The following is an 18,180-nucleotide window of genomic DNA, read 5'->3' as shown; positions in this document are numbered from 1 at the left end:
CTTACCATTGACATCATGTATCTTTCCACAAAATTCCTCCGATTCAAACTTAGCCTGTTCTCCTGCATCACAGGGAACTGGAGGCTCAAAGTCAATGACGCAGCTACAAATAAAACAAAAACAAACTCTTACTACATCAACATAATTCCGTTCATCATATTTGCATTGTCTCCAGGAGTACCTTGGACTTCTTCGAACTGAATCAGAGACATGGGACACAAATCTTCTAATTAATTTGGCCATCAATCCACCCCACCTGAATGATGGATGTTTTCAATTCCACAAACTGCAATCCACACAGGGATATTTTGACTTTACCGAAAAAACCTAAGAAGATATTTTCACAACCTGTGCAGGACATTTGGCTGTGCCTGAGTCTACAGGGGGAATGAATCAATGTAGGTGAGGCTAGGGTCGAGGTAAGACGCAATTCAAGATCCATAAACTCCATGGTATTCCACAACAGAGGGTGAGATTGAATGGTCGGCTTTATCCATGGGCATAAATTACACCGTGACATGCATTTGGCAGTCTTCTAATGCCACACAATTTGAATGACAGACTGGTGTAAAAACATTATCATAAAAAACGGGAAATTAGATTTGCTGATAATTACCACTTACAAAACTGTCCAGTAAAACATTAAATTAACAAAAAGTGCTCCATTGATGAACACGATTTCAGATGAAAATGTACGCTGAAATTACTTTCGCACCATATGCAGCCAACCATTCTAATCAGAGGTGCGGGGGAAGGACAGAAAACTATTCCTAAAAAGCATTTCGAAATGAATTAGTTTTCAATATATATTTAAAAGTGCGTAGCTCCAGTGGCTTCCTAATATCGGAAGGAAGACTGTTCAAGAAGGCCGCAAAAACGGATCTGAAAGCGTGTGATACAGTGACTGTCTTTCTAAATGGTTGGCCAAAAGCAACTGTGTGAATGACTGGAGTTTGCAAGATGGTTTATTCTCCTTAGCGAGATCAGCAAGGTATTGTGGTTAATTTGTGGCAAGCACTTTGTGTGTATAATAAGTACAACCTTATAATGTATCGTTCAGCAATCGGAAGCCAATGCAGCTCAGTGAGCACTGGACAGACATAATTTAATCTTGCAGTACCCATCACAACACATGCCAAATTATTTTATACACGCTGCAGTTTGGTAATGTGTTTTCCGGACGTCCCATAGAGTAGTGAATTGCAATAATCAAGCCTTGTCGATATTGTAATACACGCCACCCGTGTTGTTTGTGTCACGATTCAATCGTGTTAGAATGTGTCATAGAGCCTTCATATGCAGATTGTAGGACCTAACAATATTTTGCACGTGGTGATCAAACGGCATATTCTGGTCGAGTATGGTGCCAAGGCACTTTAGATAAGCAGAAAACTGAATCCTGAAGTCTGCGACCGCCATACCTCATCCTCCCACATTTGTTTCCCCTGAGCTTGAGTGCCAACCCGCAGAACCTCCTCTCTTTCTGGATTAAGCAGTATTTTGTTTCATGCAATCTACACATGCACAGCTCACGTGGAATCTTTGACTTCACTGCAGTGTACAATTGCGTATCATCAGCATATTGATGGAACTTGATGTCATAAGATGAGGTGACATCAGCGATCGGAGAGACGTATGTTGAAAATAGGAAGAGTCTGAGGATGGACCACTGTGGTACGCCAAATAGACATGGCATAGGCGACGACTGTTCGTTACCCAGCTTGACGAACAATGATCGACCATGTATGTATGACTCAATCCACCCCAGTGCCATACCCAATACATCGAACCTTTACCATAGCAACCCGATGAGTATGTCATAGTCGATGGTGACAAAGGTGGCTGAGAGATCAAGGTCAACCAACGCTGCAGCACACTGGTCATCAATGATCTTGTAGAGGTCATCAGTGATCTTTAGCAAAGCTGTATCAGTGCTGTGGAACTTCTGGTATGCCTACTGCAATGGGTTGAATCTGCCCCTCGCAGCGACGGAGGGAAGTAACCTTATCAGACATAGGCGCATTTTAAATTGTACTCAGGTTTGAGATCGGGCGATAGTTTGCAGGGTCACTATGGCTCTAGACAACTTTTTTTCAGGCGCGGTGTTACCTGTGCCATTTTGAACCAGTCTGGGAAACAGCCCTTGCTCAAAGAAAGATTTGCCAGTTGGTCAATAAATGTCGCAGGCACGTCCAAGCATGATTTGAGAATCAACATGTGGATGTAGTTGAGTGCAAAATATTATTTGGCAGCTGTGTGATGAACATCAACACCTCTGCCATCCACGTTGGTGCCAGGGTCTCGAGTTCTGCATTGGTTCTAGGTTGATGAAACTGAGATGGCAGACCAGGAGAATGCGTTGTCTTCAAGTTATAAACTGCCATCTTGATCGTCACTATTTTATTGCTGAAGAATGTCGCAAGTACTGTGCACATACTAGGTTGACTAGTTTATGGGTGGTTGAAGTACAGCAGGACCCTTCACGATGCGTCACAGAGCACAGGGGTCAAGAGCCAACTCATTGACTCACAGAGCATAGAACGATCTGTGAGACTCAATAATAAGTCGGTTGTCAGATCTGCAGGCTGCTCTGTAAGTGAGTCAGACAGTTTCAAAACCAATTTTGTTCCAAAGATGCTCCAGCCCACTCATTGTCTGCTTTGCAGCGATCGCCTCTGGTGATAGCAAGTTACTGTGCGCTTTCCCCGTTCTCTTTGTGCTTGTTCAGATGGGCAAGAGTTTATCAAGAACAGCAGTGATGACATTTTTAAATTGAGCTGCAAATTAATCGACCATCGATGCAGGATTTAGACATACCGATGATGACCAGATCTCGTGATGGAAAGCATCGTGATCCAGTCACGAGACTGTGATCTGAAATACCCATGTCTTCAATAACACTTTAGGTCACAGTTACGGCATTGGCAGATGTGAAGATGTTATCTGGTATATTTTCCCAGTTATGTTTCGCTGCTAACGTGCTGGGTTAAACTGTGACTCTTAGCAAGATCACTAGCTGTTGATTTTACCACAATAACCAGTCGGTCCGGGACAGTTCAGCTCACCACAGATGATGTAGCGACTCTAGCGAGAGCCAAGTGATCCACACTCCAGCAGACCAGAAAGCTCGGGAAAGAATTTCCACAGTAGTGAAAACGGCGGTCGATAGATGACAACAAACTTAAGCCCCAGTATGCTGTTTGTTATTTTCACAAGCAGCAGCTGGAATAATGTGGTTGTTCATTAGTCGTTCAGAACTTTCACGCAGATGTCTTCATGGTGAATCAGAGCGATCCCACCACCATGCGGGTTTCCGGTGCCAGGCTTCCCACGACGGTGCTGATGTACAATAACATATCCGTTAGGTGCAGCCTCACGCTTAATTACGTCCGGTGAGTCGTCATATACCCAGGTTTCGCAAAAGGCCAATATTGTCGATTCCACAATTGTTGATAAGATCGTGGATCAGCACCGTCTTGTTGACTTTTGAGCGTGCAATGACAAATCCAAAATTGAGGAGCCCTGGTCCGAGGTTTGGCTCGATACCCAACATCAGCAGCATTATGGTGATGAAGCTGCTCTTTTCCATGATCGTGTGGATGTAGGGCAAAAAGAAGAACTGACCAGATCTGCAGCACAACCATGTGTGAGGCATTACAACAAGTGACTAAAACGGTCGGGTAGTGGTCAGCATTTCCACAGACAATCGTAGCACAGTGGGAGCAGAATTCGAGTCGCTTGAAGTGTAAAATTCAGCCAATCAGCACTGCCTTCTGCACGTTGGATGCTGGGCCGAGTCTGCTGGCGAGTTCCATCGCAGTATCGGCAACGTTTTGGTGAAATGGAACTGGTTCTTCGATCCAAGCCAAGAGAAGTTCCCGGTATGCCCCCCATTCTCCAGGAAGGAGTGGAGGCATCACTTTACCAGACCGCTCAGCTCACTTAGCCGGAGTCCCGCGAGAGCAGGGCCCAGCCGCAGACAGCCGGGCAGCAGCAGAAGCAGTCGCATCCTCGCCATCGCAAGCTGTTGTTGTTCTTGTTGTTGCTGTTGTTGCTGCTGTTCTTGTTGTTGCTGCTAGTCTTGTTCTTACTGCTGTTGTTGCTATTGTTGCGACTGTTGCTACTGTTGTTGCCGTTGTTGTAGCTACTGCTGCCGCTGTTGGTGCTGTTAGTGTGATTGGAATGCTTGTGTGTGATTGGAATACAGTGAGTTCTCAGAATGTTGTGAGTGATCGGAATGCTGTGTAAATGAAATGCCGTGTGATTGGAATGCTGCGTGTGATGGAAATGCTTGTGTGAATAATGGGCAAGTGATCACTTACTCAGCAGAGCTATTGTCTGATATCCAGCTACTTCCCAGCTCAGTTGAGGAAGCAGCTACCATCCCATCCGACATTAGGTAGTCATCCCCAGCATCACCATTAAAGTTTCCTGTTGAAAAGAAGACTAAATTCACATGATCCATAAAACAAATGGGTAAATAATAAAGGTACAGCCCTGTAATTCCTTGCTCATGCCAATGCTGGAAGCTGTACTGGGAACAGCTGGATTTTCAACGAGAGATTTCTCATGGATTCATCACACCGGTTGCACAAAGTACTTTGTCAAATTTTCATGTAACAAAATAATAACGACATCTTCAGGGCAGGGTCTCACCGCAGAGTCCACAGAGCTGCCCAGCGTACTCCATTGGTACAGACACCTCCACTTGATGGTTCCCATCGAATCGAACCGTGAGGCTGAAGTTGGTCATGAGCACGAGGTATGAGCCACTCAGAGACACATGCATCCCCGGTAACACCAGTGGGGGCGTCACCCGCTCCCCATCCAACTGTAGATCATAGCACATGAGTGATTCAAGCGTTAAGCAAATAATGATTCCCCTTTATAATGCTTGTATATCCCAGTGGTCTTTGGTTTAATATACGTTTGATTATTTCTGGTAAAAAAGTACTTTCATGACTTCTGCTCAAGAATTGGGCTTTCGAGACCTAAGTATTGTACCCTATTCTCTTATTGAGAATTTGTGTATAATTGAAGCCAAATCACATCAAGCCACATTCGATTAACACAAAACCTCACATTACTTTTGAGGCTGGATTCCTTGTCTCTCTCATCTATTAATAATTCTAAATATATTAATGGAAATTATTTATCAAAAACAACCTTGATTCATCTTTTAGTTTCAGAGGATCCTGCGTTGAGATGTTTGAACAGTTATATAAATAAGGAAACCAGAGAAACGGACCTGCCATCTATTGGCCACCTCACAGTGCCATGCCTACAGCACCTGGCGATCCCTATGGGTCACCCATCAAAATGCTAACCAGGCTCAAGCTAAATCCAGGCCTGCCACACCCACTTCCACTTATGCTCGTCTCGTCTGTCCTCCCCAATATTAGTTTGTTCCATCGCCTCTGCTTGAGTCCACACCATGTATATGCATAATTGTCTTTTACATTTAACTCATTTGTTCTATAATCTCGGCGCTAACACGAGGTGTAATACTAACCAGGAGGGCGTGCTGTAAAGACAAGGTGACCCTGTGTCCGTACACGTCCACGTGAACATCTCGGACATAAGACACGCTTGGATAGCCACGGTGTTCGTTTTTCGTCTCCACGTTGAAGTGGGGCAGGGAGGAGATGTTGCACAGCTTGGCTGTTGTGTAGATGCATGCGCCCATGAAGTCGTAATAGAGTCCATCAAACGTCATGTAATGTGGGTCTCCCTGTATCACGCATCTTGTAGTGACTGAAAGAGATTTTAGAATTTTCTGTTCACTTCCCGGTGACCATTCTCCCATTCTCTCCAAAGTGATGACCAACTTACCCGTGCAGCCATTTTAATTATCCCGAAGGGGTGGTTCAAAACATCGATCAATGTGATCCTTATGCTCAACAATATACACATTGAATCGTGTTTGTAAAAATGTATGTTTTTCTATTCGTGTATGCTTAATATAATGGGTTCGCATCATCCCTACAGTAATGAGTGGTAGGCAATAGCATTCACTGCAGTGTTAAATAAATAGTATCTATAAACAAATGGAATTGCGACCATGAATCTGGGCAAGTCATGGATTCGCAGGGGTTGAATCATTCCACCCTTATCTGTGGTGTCAGGAGGTTGATTTTCATTTTCCACCTCCATCACTGATTTAACGAGGCTGCAACCGCCATTTGGTTTGAATGCAGCCGCACCACACAACATTCAAGGATCATAAATTACAAACGCTGTGAGAAAGGTAAGATCATTTCAGTAAAAATGTACCACTATAACTTGCAACTCAAAGAGAAGTTTGAAAACCACATCTTTACTGTGATATCGACCACATAGTAGCACACTGCTATTTGTGTTTTAAATTAAATGAGGTCTGTATGCACTTTCCATAGCAGAAGGTATGACTTAAAAGGTATGAATATGAAATGTAAATATCCACTCAAATAATACAAATGTTCTAATTCATGAAGAATACTGATTTTACATATTAAATACGAATGCGTATTTATAATTGTTTTAAAATGGGAAATGTTAAAACATCAATCTGTAGTATTTTATATTTATCTTAAGATATTACATTTATTGACAATCATCAGCCATTGTCTATCCACTACTGGATGAAGGCCTCCCCCCGCCATCACCAGCCCTCATAGTGCAGTGCTGCCACCATCCATCTCACGAATGCACCATGAGCTCATCGCTCCATCTCTGCTACGATCTTCTGCTTGGACAACTTCTCTCATTTGGCTCGCCCACCAGCCATGCAGGGATCTGTCTTGCCCTAACCCATTTACATTTCTTAATTTAACAATTTGATGTCTCCAATTTGTTTATTCCCTGATCCACTGTGTGCCTTTTTGTATCTCAGTATTCTAACTATGCAGCTCTCCGTGTTTCTTTGTGCATTTTACATTATCAATGAGGGTTTCTATGGAAGCACATGCATAGTTTTTACAATGAACATTTTAGTCAAGAGGAAATTACATGTAGTCTCGAATTACCAGGACGTGGCAGAGCTACTGTTGCTGTTGTCGTTGTTGTTATATCTGTGATAAAAGAAGAAAAAAAGACATCAAGTCACGAAAAAATTCCACTGATATCAAAAATAAAGTTACCTTTTGCTAAGTCAGAAGATGACTTTTTCAACATTAGATTAGAAAAATTAGGGCATAAACATCATACATTACAAACCATCTCAGAGTTATTCTTTAAATTAACAAATAAAGTTGCAAAATGGGCCAAAGTTAAATATTAACAAAATAAAGATTATACAACAATTTTGCTTCCAATTATTGTTGGAGGTAAAACTAGAAACGAGAAAACAAAGTATAATTATGGCAACTGCTGAAGGTGGATCATGTTTCAAAATGATATGAAGAGAGTGCTTAGAAGCCAAAGAGTGAGAGCAGCATGGAGAGGTTTTGGAAATTTTATGTTGTCAGTATTGCCTATCTTGACATGTATTAGAAACATGGACCCATTGACAAACAAACATAACAAAAGCTGAAAAGTGTGCAAAGGACGGAGAGATGCATGCTGGAAATGTTACACTGAGCAATAAAAAGAGGGACACATTTATGAGAGAACAAACTTGAGATGAAAACGGGATATGGGCTTTATTTTATGGATATATGATTAATTTCTGAGTGAGATGGATATGAAGATGGAGATGTATCAATTATTAGAATGCACAAGTCATTACAAGTACCCTTATTGTAACATGTAATACATTTTGAGCATATGGACGTAAATAAATACCTAAATGGATAATCTGAAAACTTAGCGCATATTGGAAACTAAAGATGTTGGGTTACTGTGAGGTAGCAGTGAATGTTGCAGTGAAAACTGGAGTTGACTGCTGTTTCATAACATAATCCCAAGTAACAATAGTTAATAAAAAAAAACATGCAACGTAAGTATTAGTGAAATATCATAACAATGATCAAGTGAGCACTGAGGTAGTGATATTTTTTACAGCATTAACAATTCCACATTCCAATGGAAGGGGCCAGTCTCAAAAAGTTACGAGTACGGTCGACTTGCCACCTTCTGAATGTGAATCGCATGGCCTGGTGATGCGTAGAATGAAAAGAAGAAATGTATCAAAACTTACAGTTTTTCCCACATGGAAAGCGAAATTTGTAGTTGAGAAATTTTTTCTGGGTGCTCTGGTTTCATTCTACACGTAAACACTCATTAATTGGCTGATACTGCATTAATATATAGAGGACCGCAGAGCTTGGACAATTGTTGGCACCAGCTCACTGCTGCCTTGCCGCTTGGCTGTGGTTCTTCACGCCTCTGAGTCGTTCTTAATTCGAAAGCGAGTGAATATGATGTGTGCCGCGTTACAATTTGAAATTATTTATTAGTATTACCATCATCATTATGAGCCATGATAAACATATTGGTAGATAAAGGGCACAAGGCATCACCGTCTCTCATTCCTGCAACGCAGAAATCTCTCAATCTTCACCGTGGACATCGTCTCAGGCGCATTCCCTCCCTTGGCCACCACTCCATCATTAATCTTGACTATCGGCCATCAAACCTTTTCGTGATGTGTCCTGCCCAAGCCTGTTTACTCTAATGAGCGCAGTATGATGTCTCTGATCTGTATATGTTCTCTAATAAACGTGCTCAATTTTCTTATCCAGCAGTGGATTTACAAAAAGGCTGTAAATGTGCACACTGAATCTATGCAAGAGAACTACATTTTCAAACTATCACACCATTACCTCTCCTAAGTTGCCATCCAATCAATGATAAACCATATCTTCATCAAATCTTTGTCATCATATATGATTAGATGTGGACAGTCCGAAAACATATATGACAAATCTTACCAGGAGGTTTTGGAGGAGTGGTTTTTGTAGTGGAAAAAGTTGTTGTGTCAACAGCTGTGTGGAAGAAACAGAAATAAGAAATAAATAATTGCTAATGGGTGGCACGCACCTCAAAAAGCCACCTGTCTGAATAAGTTCCACTTTCTGGAAGTGTAGAAGAGCGGGCCAACTTGAAGGGTTATCTCGAGTTCCCTCAACTGGGGGCCCTTCTACCCGCAGTCGCGTGAGTATGTAATGTCAGGGCTGCACTTCAATACTACTAATTCTGGAAAGATAAAATCAACATTGGTGATTCTGGTCCAATCGTAACTCTATAAGAATAAGTGATATCGGTTATCCCATGGATGGTAGTTGGTAGATAAATCTGCTGGCTCCCATGTTTGGTTAGCCTTTGTTATTCTGTTTCCAATTATCTTTGGGGATAATTGATACATGTGCGATAAAAGGATAACAGGTCTGTAGTCAGTTTTAAATAAGGAAATGAGGCATTATTCTAACTTCAAGTCCTTCTTTAGTTTTTAGTCAGGTCTCAAAGCATGGCAAAGGAATTCTGAAAATGAGCACTGCTTATGAGAAGAGGATGTGCTCTTAGTTGGTTGCATATTTTATATTTTGAATAAGGTGTGAAGGTGTATTTTGAAGAGGCATGTTGTATGGTGCCCTGTATTAGCTCCTCAATGAAATGTGCACTTTGAATGTATTGTAATTATTGTACACAATTCCTTTATTGGATTACCATAAGATGGGGAAGCAGTTATTGTTGAAGTGGAGACTGGAGTTGTTGTCTCGACAACTGTGATTCAGAATATGCAAATAACACATTAGTAAATTATAAAAAGTAATGTTTAGTCAAATATCAAATAAAATTCCCAAAATGAGCATTTAGGTAGTGCTGACCTGTCTAGGGCACATCGATCAGGGGACTCCAATCCTTTGGTTTAAGGCATGCCTCAAAGCGTACCTATTTCTTAATGACGTCTCAAAATTAGCTTTGCGTATGAGAAGGGGATGTGGTCTTTTTTGATTGGATGTGCGTTTCAGTTTCGAATTAGGTATTAAGATGTATTGTAATGTACCTTGTAGCGGTTCTTCAATTGAATTTGCAATTTAAACGTGTATTGTAATTGTTATGCACAATTACAATAATTAATATTTCCCTTATTGTAGCATGGAATACATTTTCAGCAAATGGGCTTTTATAAAAAAGTAAATGCATAAAGATTCTACTGAGTGCACATTGGAAACTAGCTAATGATGTAAAGTTTTGGATCACCTTGAGATGAGGTGGCAGTAATTGCTGAAGTGAAGACTTGAGTTGTTGTGTCAACAGCTGTAATTCGCGAAATAATTCGAAATAACAGTTAGAAAATCAAACATCCAGAATGATTGTACTGGCAGTCTATAATGTAGACTTTAGCCTGGTTCTTAACCTCGGTGAGCGTACTGGCAGTCTATAATGTAGACTGTAGCCTGGTTCTTTACCTCGGTGTGTGTACTGGCCGTCTATAATGTAGACTGTAGTCTGGTTTTTAAGCTTGGTGAGCGTATTGGCTACAGCCTACATTATAGACTGCCAGTACGCTCACCGAGGTTAAGAACCAGGCTACAGTCTACATTGTAGATTGCCAGTACACTCGCCCAGCTTAAGAACCAGGCTCCAGTCTACATTAGTGTTTTTTATTATTTTTATTCACTTTATTTTTTATTATTCTTTTTCTTTCTACGTGACTTTACCGAAAGAACCAAAGAGTATGGATTCCTGCAGTCACGAAAGTTTTAAGTCAAAATGTAAGTCAATGTATTTTTTTATTTCATGGAAACTGGTTGTCGGATTCTATATTTGAAGCTTTCGTGACTGCAAGGATTCATACTCTTAGTTCTTTCGGTAAAGTCACGTAGGTAAAAAAATTAAATTAAAATTAATAAAAATAAAACAATAAAAACCACGACGTTTCGGAGGCAACACAAGCTTCCTTCTTCAGGTGAAACTGTTACAGCAAAATATCTGTCCCAAGAGGTACGAACTTATATAGTGGTTAAGGGGGGAGGAGCCATGGAAGGGCAGCGGGGGAGGAGGAGTTGTGAAGTGGTCAAGTACTCCTTTTTGTTATGCTGCTGGGTGGGTAAATTAATTAAATACGATTAAGCAGCATTTTGTTATGCTGCTGGAGAATACTGTTAAACGCTGGGGATGTTAACACTAAGTACCAGTTAAGGGGGGAGGGGGGGAGAGGCTTATCAGAATGTGGTAGCCAATGAATGGAACATATCGGGAGGGGGGGGGCTAACAGAGGGACGGGGTACTCGTGGTCAAGGACGTGTTTGTGCGCAAGTCACTGTGGATGTACATAATAGAAAAGGAACGAAAATGCCCATGTTTATACCAGTGTTGGCTGACAATAAAGAGAGTACTGTTAAACGTTGGGGATGTTAACACTCGGTAAAGTAAAATAGTGCCTGTCAGATAAGATGGTCCAAAAATGTGTAATTAAATCTTTTTTGCATGGTTGATAACATCTTTCCAATGATTGCTAAGTTTGTACCCATCATCACGGTTTGTACCCATCATCACGGTTGTGATGATGGGTACAAACCCATCATCACAACCGTGGGTACACAACTCCTCCTCCCCCGCTGCCCTTCCATGGCTCCTCCCCCCTTAACTACTATATAAGTTCGTACCTCTTGGGACAGATATTTTGCTGTGACAGTTTCACCTGAAGACGGAAGCTTGTGTTGCCTCCGAAACGTCGTGATTTTTATTGTTTTATTTTTATTAATTTTTATTTCATTTTTTTACCCACGTGACTTTACCGAAAGAACTAAGAGTATGGTTGTCGGATGTTCGTAAGTCGAGGACGATCTTGCATATAAGAGTCTGCCATTTTGATTGTCGCGTAGGTTTCCCTGAAAGTCTTTTAAAAGTAGAAAATGTAATGTTAAATAAAGTTTAATATTTAAAATATGAAAAAAAATATATGAATTTCACATCGTTTTGGTAAATACATATGTGAGGACTCTTTAATAAACTAAATTAATTGGGTTGATTTTTGACAAGTTGTGGACCGAGTGAGAGCAGTCACCTCCATAGTAGGAGATGAGGATGCACTGGAGCACAAGTAGAAGCAGTGCCCTCATGCCGTGCGAAGCGGTGAACGAGTGACTCAGACGATAGCTGCATATCGCACAATCCAGCACACAGGACAATGGATGTTTAAGAAATATGACTTAACTGAAAGTAGAAATCTTCTTGGTTCTTTCGGTAAAGTCACGTAGAAGGGAAATAATAAAAATAAAACAGGGAAATATTATTTTATAAAACAGGGAAATATTAATATTATTTCCCTTCTACGTGACTTTACCGAAAGAACCAAGAACCAACAAGATGAATCCCTGCAGTCACGAAAGCTTTAAATTGAAAGTAGAAACTAAGTTTCATCACCTACACTGAGCCAGGGCATTTGTTTTAAAGCGACTGTCAGCCCGCAAAAAAATGTTCACGCACTGCAACTTACCAACAACATGTTTATCAAAATTATAACTTTTAACACCTAAATTTAGAAGAAATAAAAATGTATAACTTGCCTTGAATTGCCTAATAAGTTATGCAATGGGCAGTAAAAACACAAGGTGTGCTGTAAAATAATTGCGTCTCCAACGGTTCCTCAGCCTTATAAAGAGATGTCTTTAATCTGAAAATATTTCAAGAAACTAGGATAAGTCTCATTTGCAAGAGTAGCCTGGGTCACCGAATAATTCTAAAAGAAAAAAAAGAAAATCAAAGAAGCCTCTACTTTAATTGCATATGAAGAGAGAAGCAGAAGAAAAATTAGATTCACTGTCACAGTAACATTAAAATAGATTTCCTGAAGCTTTATTGGAGAATTAATGCCATACAATGCAGACAGAGGATTAGCTATAGAGTATTTTCCGATAACATGGTCACCATAATTATAATAATTTTCACAACTTACTGTCTTCATACCTGGGTTGCTACAAATGTATTTTTGCACGACACGATCTTCATGTTTACGATATGACAATAATCATTCATTTCGGTTTCCTAAAGCTTTGTAATTGTATTTAGAATTATTAATATTTTGGTATTTTTAGGTTTTTCCAATACTGTACTTTCAATACATACGAAAGTTATTCGAAAGATCTTAAACTGCAGTTTACTCAACATTACTCTCCCATAATTCCTCTAATTATAGTAACTTTATGATACATAAAGCTTACGTTGTCAGTTATACGAGAAAGCATAAAAAAACAAGACCCACAAAATCATGCCAATTATTGCGGAAAACGTTTTGTAAAGTACTGCTTTAATTGCTGAAATCTACGTATGTTGTACATTTATAACTGTTGTGTGTTTACAGAAATACAGGAATTGTGAAATAAGTTTTTTTTAATATATAAGAGCAATGATAATCACATGAAATTCTAATTTACAAAATGGAAGATTTTATTTGTTGTTGTTGTACATTTGTAATTATTGTGTGTTTTCAAAAATACAGGTATTGTGAAAGAAGTAAAAAAAAATAAGAGCAATGATAATCACATGAAATTATAATTTACAAAATGGAAGATATCATTATCGTCGAAGATTTGTTATCATAACATTAATTGTCGTTTTTCCTCATCACCGCAACCCAAATGAATACTATGGACAGATTTAGATGCTGTGCAGAAATAACTAGTTACATAAATGAATATAGAGGAAACATCAATGCAAATCCTGAGATTAGCCAAAATTACTAAACACATATACAAGTAAAATAGAAACGGAGAAATATTGTTAACCAATGACAGTGAATTATGGGAAATGGTTGAAGTATTCCACGTAAAAAAACATTATCCTCATAATTGCATGTCTTGGATAATAATAATCAGAATAATAGTGAGTCATGTTCTAATTAAATCCTGTCATCCGCAACTCCCTGAGTCATACACATAAGCAGGACCAGTGCATTGTGTGCAATACTGTAGTTGCACAAAAGACGCTCTGTTTATGTCTTTCCGGTCACGAAAACAAATTCCAGTGATAATATGAAAAATGTAATGATTTTCATTGCTCAAATATGCTTGAAAGTCTGCTGCATTACTTTATTTTATATCCACGTTACAGTCAGGGAGGAAAATTAATTACATATTTTAATATAAGAGACACAAGGAACTAAATTCCTTCCCTTAGCTGGCATATAATGTGTAAGTGATGAACATGTAATATGTGTTGTGTTGTCTACAGGATTAAACTTCTTCACAAATTTTCTTATCTGCATCCACATCCATCACTTTCTTCATTTATTGCATACAAGAGGAGTTTCACTGCATACTTTGGTTCAACAGTTACATTGAAACATTTTGTTTTATCTAAGGTGTCAAATTTAGTGTTTGGGCTATAACATTATTTCACAATGGCTTTTTACCGTATTTCGATTGATGCAATGTCCTTTAACTGCCACTTTTTACAGTGTAACCATAAGGTTTTATTTAAAACAACGTTGTGTCATCTAAACAGACAGTGTACCTTTTGTACCATACCCAGACAGATGGCGTTCAAGTATTGCCGTTCAATTGCTACTTTGTTCCCCCCTCTCGTAGATCAGTTGGTTAGTTAGTAGCTTGGTCCGATATTGAAAGTGTCACAGCATTTGGAGAATCATTCATACGGTTTTAAGTAAACTAAAATATATAATTTCAACATTTTGTTATGAATATTTGTTATGTACTTATTACTTTAAATTGTGCATTCTTAAATATGTGTTGTTATAGCGATAAGTCAAATAAATATCTATGTCTGTGCTCTCCGGTTGCTATGGTGTTGCCCAATCGTGGCCCGCTGGCTCCCAAACTCAATCACGAAGCTTTGGAGGCACCGCACCACCCACCAACCCTGCCTCGAGCACAGTATTATCGGCGTGCACTCACGCACAAGAGTTCGAGTTGTATGCTGGTGAAACACATCGCTATTTCATGAACATGATTTTACAGAACACAACCATAATTAGCAGCAGAATTTTTTTTTATTGTAATCTAAATGCAGAGTATAACTGACATAAGCCTTCATAGCAAAACATCAATACGTGACACGTTTCAGCAGACTGTTAATTCAGAAAACTGTACTTACTTTTCCAACAATACTGACCAAATGCCTTTGCAATCACGACTGCTTTTTAAGCGAAATGTCCGCGACTTATATTTACACTTGAGCGGTTTGTGAACCACACCCTCCTGGTTATTGCACACCATAAAACTGACGTGAAAGATAAACATGCAAATTAGTGTGCAATCCTCATGTGGACATCTTACACACGTCAACCGCAAAAGGGGTCAAAGTGGCGAGGCACCTTCTGAATAACCCAAAAACTAAGAGAGAAACCCACGAAGTGAGGCACAGAAACATTTACCAGTTAACTGGTGAAGACATCGAGGTTATCATGAGTTTTTTTCTAGCAGAAACAGGCTACTTTACACTTGATAGTGATAACCCACATCGTAAATTAAATACCATATAATATGTATCTTATATAGTTATGAGTTTCTCGCTTACTCCTTATAGAAATGCTGTACATAAAGACAACCCTTGTTGAGCTTGACACATACACGCACGTCCTGAACCAACGGCAGAAGCCGCTGCACGAAAACAAATTGGACCGAATGAGATATTTTCAGGTAAGCAACAAAAATTATATTTAAAACTACTTTTAAAAATACGCTTTAATGAAATGTACCGTACGAGTAATGGCAGAACTCCAGGAAGTGGCCACGAACCTTGCCATAACGTAAGGGACCGTGGTGATTTACAGCCAACGTGAGTTGAGCGTGGACAAATAAACATATACAAATATTCTTTAAAAATACTGTATATATATATTTTATGATAGAATATAGTATTGTCATCAGTATAACATACGTATACCAAGTTTGCAGTCGATACATTGGGAAGTGGGTTAAAATTGAGTTACAAGAGTTGAGGATACGACAACAGGGTGAGTTAAATAAAAGCGTGTAAAATAATAATAAAAAACGTGAACATCCTTTGCCACGAGACACGCAGAAATATGCAAAACGGAGAATTGTGAGTGATACTGGAGACTTGTATGGATTTCAGTGCAGTACATATTAGCAATGTGATATCAATTACGTTTGTCAAGAGCGAGGATTGTAAGATGTCTTCATTTCAATGTATATGAGTCTAGCAAATTAGACTCATATGAATAATAATATGAATAATATTGGTTGCGAAAGCCTTCGTGTTAAACATAATAGAGGTAGACTGTTGTGGGTTTACTCTCCAACACTCCGGTGTGCTGAACTAGTAAAGAATAGGATTGTTTTGCTTACGTGACAAACCTTACTAATTGGCTGTGTCGGGTGGTGGCGGGTTTAACGACACATTCATATTTACATGATCTAACCCAAAAACCTTTAATATGGATCGACTCACGTTGTGTTGTAAGGTGCTGTGTTGTAAGGCGCTCTAGCTCGTGCCCAGCCACCGCATGCCAAATTAGCTTCTGTTCGGCTGGATAGAGGTGGCTAAATTGCTGCAGCACAGGCTAGAGAAGAGATGAACTGATGTGGTACAGAAGGATGTGGAGCTGATTGGACTTGCGGATGACCGGTACCAGCAATGAAGGAGGTTCGTGAAGGACGCTGCTGATGCGTTGGAGGCAGTCACCCTCCAACAACAACGGAGGGCAGAGGAGCGACCCTCACAAAAAGTATGGAGCGCCGGGTGGATAAAACGCAAAGTTGGCACAGTGGGGAGCACAGTTGGTGAATCTGCCAAGTCATCTCAGTCAACCCATGGCACCTGAGTCTGTTCCCGTACGTGCCAGCGTGCCGTTGACACTTCATGTGGCTTCAAAGTGCACCTCGCATGCCACAAGCGCCGTGGTGACATCACCACCCATGAGCGGTGAACAGCGGCTGATGTTCTTGGAAGGGGAAAGTGTAGCACGCAGCAGCCGTGGACAAGAAGTAACGATGGAGCGACTTTACAATGTCCAAACTCTGAGAGTAATCTAAGATTGCAAATAACAGCTTAACTGTTAAGACAGGTGCTGCGTTTGTTTTTTTGAGTTGTTTCTACATTGCACGTTAATCTCAGCTGCAGGCCGTGACAAAAATAACCGTTCTTCAGTCACTCATGCTTCCTGCCCTGACTTAGGAGTTGAATTACATAACCTTGACCTTCACACAGCCCAATACAACCTCTGTGTTATGAGAATAGGGTTCCCATTTTTCTGGCAACAAAACAGGTGTGAAGATGTTAAAACACCAAACTGAAACCTTTTAAGGGAATCATGTCTGCATTAACCACAATACTTGTGGTCAGAATCAGTGGCGGCTCCTGCAAAATCTCTCAGGGGGGGCAAATGTCTGGATGATTGATAAGGATAAGGTTCACCCATGCAATGGATAAATTAACAGCTTAAGCATGTAAAGGCAATTTCACTTCTTTAATATTAATGAAAAATAAAGTGACTCTTACAATACATCTTGTTTGTTTCTATCTCACTATTATTACAATCCACTCAGTTTTTTTTATTAAAGATTCCACTAGGTGGCGACAAATAATATTGTTGGATGAAACGTGCTTACGTATGATGACGTAAGCACGTTAGTGCGAGCCCTCCCGGAAGCCATAGAGAAATGCATTGCAGCGCCCCCGTTCAAAAAAAAGCATCTTTGAATGTAAGTCTATGGGGCCACTCGGGGCGATTCTCAGCCGGAGTGAAATCGCCCCAAAAGAGGCGGTACTCCACAGAACGTGACATGACGCTGATTGGACTATATCCAGAGGCACAGTAACGGCTGAGATTGGTGGTGCGTCGCCCAATCGCCCTAATGAAGAAACCGCCCCTGGTATATAGTAATGCAGTATTTAATTTAAAGTTGGGTTTGTCTATGGCAGTATATAGTATGGGGTCGATCCGTGTGATGTAAGGAAAAAGTTTAGCTGGAGGCATATTATATTTTTTGCGACATATAATTGTAATGTATGACTTATTGTTAGTAGCTCAGCTTATTGGAGAGTATATTTAGTATATTGATGATATTGATGTAGTTTATATTTTAGTGTTTTATGTGGTAGTTTGGCTGCTGCTGCTCCTTACTATAAAAATTCCTTCCCTTAATTACTTCTAACCCTACCTCCTCCCTTTGTTGCTGCTAATCCTACATAATGCACGGGCATAATATGACTTTGAGACCCCCCCCCACCTCCTACGCATTCCACAAGTAGTGACTAATCCCATATCAGAATTTTCCATAAATATGCTAAATGTATCTGGTGATATGCAAATTCCTTTGTCAAGGCACC

General features: G+C 40.0%; 1 protein-coding gene across 9 annotated transcripts in view; it reads right to left on the bottom strand.

Moving 5' to 3' along the window:
* LOC144719638 (IgGFc-binding protein-like) overlaps positions 1-15,116 on the bottom strand; it is a 112,930-nt gene extending 97,814 nt beyond the window's left edge. For 8 of the 9 annotated variants that reach the window (XM_078595766.1, XM_078595768.1, XM_078595773.1 and 5 more), the window contains exons 1-10: positions 14,980-15,116; positions 11,933-12,024; positions 10,123-10,179; positions 9,586-9,642; positions 8,850-8,903; positions 7,005-7,049; positions 5,513-5,754; positions 4,657-4,831; positions 4,323-4,431; positions 6-103 (exon numbers count right to left, since the gene is read on the bottom strand). In XM_078595766.1, the coding sequence (XP_078451892.1) occupies positions 6-103; positions 4,323-4,431; positions 4,657-4,831; positions 5,513-5,754; positions 7,005-7,049; positions 8,850-8,903; positions 9,586-9,642; positions 10,123-10,179; positions 11,933-12,024; positions 14,980-15,101 (1,051 nt within the window). In that variant the 5' untranslated portion in view covers positions 15,102-15,116. The remainder of the gene's footprint in view (positions 1-5; positions 104-4,322; positions 4,432-4,656; positions 4,832-5,512; positions 5,755-7,004; positions 7,050-8,849; positions 8,904-9,585; positions 9,643-10,122; positions 10,180-11,932; positions 12,025-14,979) is intronic. The other variant, XM_078595771.1, reaches the window with a different exon arrangement.
* Positions 15,117-18,180: the final 3,064 nt, after the last annotated feature.

The sequence above is a fragment of the Lampetra planeri genome, chromosome 6 (assembly GCF_965212315.1).
Source record: "Lampetra planeri chromosome 6, kcLamPlan1.2.h2, whole genome shotgun sequence".
NCBI classification, from domain to species: domain Eukaryota; kingdom Metazoa; phylum Chordata; class Hyperoartia; order Petromyzontiformes; family Petromyzontidae; genus Lampetra; species Lampetra planeri.
Note: the sequence above shows the minus strand (reverse complement) of the source record. Positions and strands in the feature narration are given on the sequence as shown.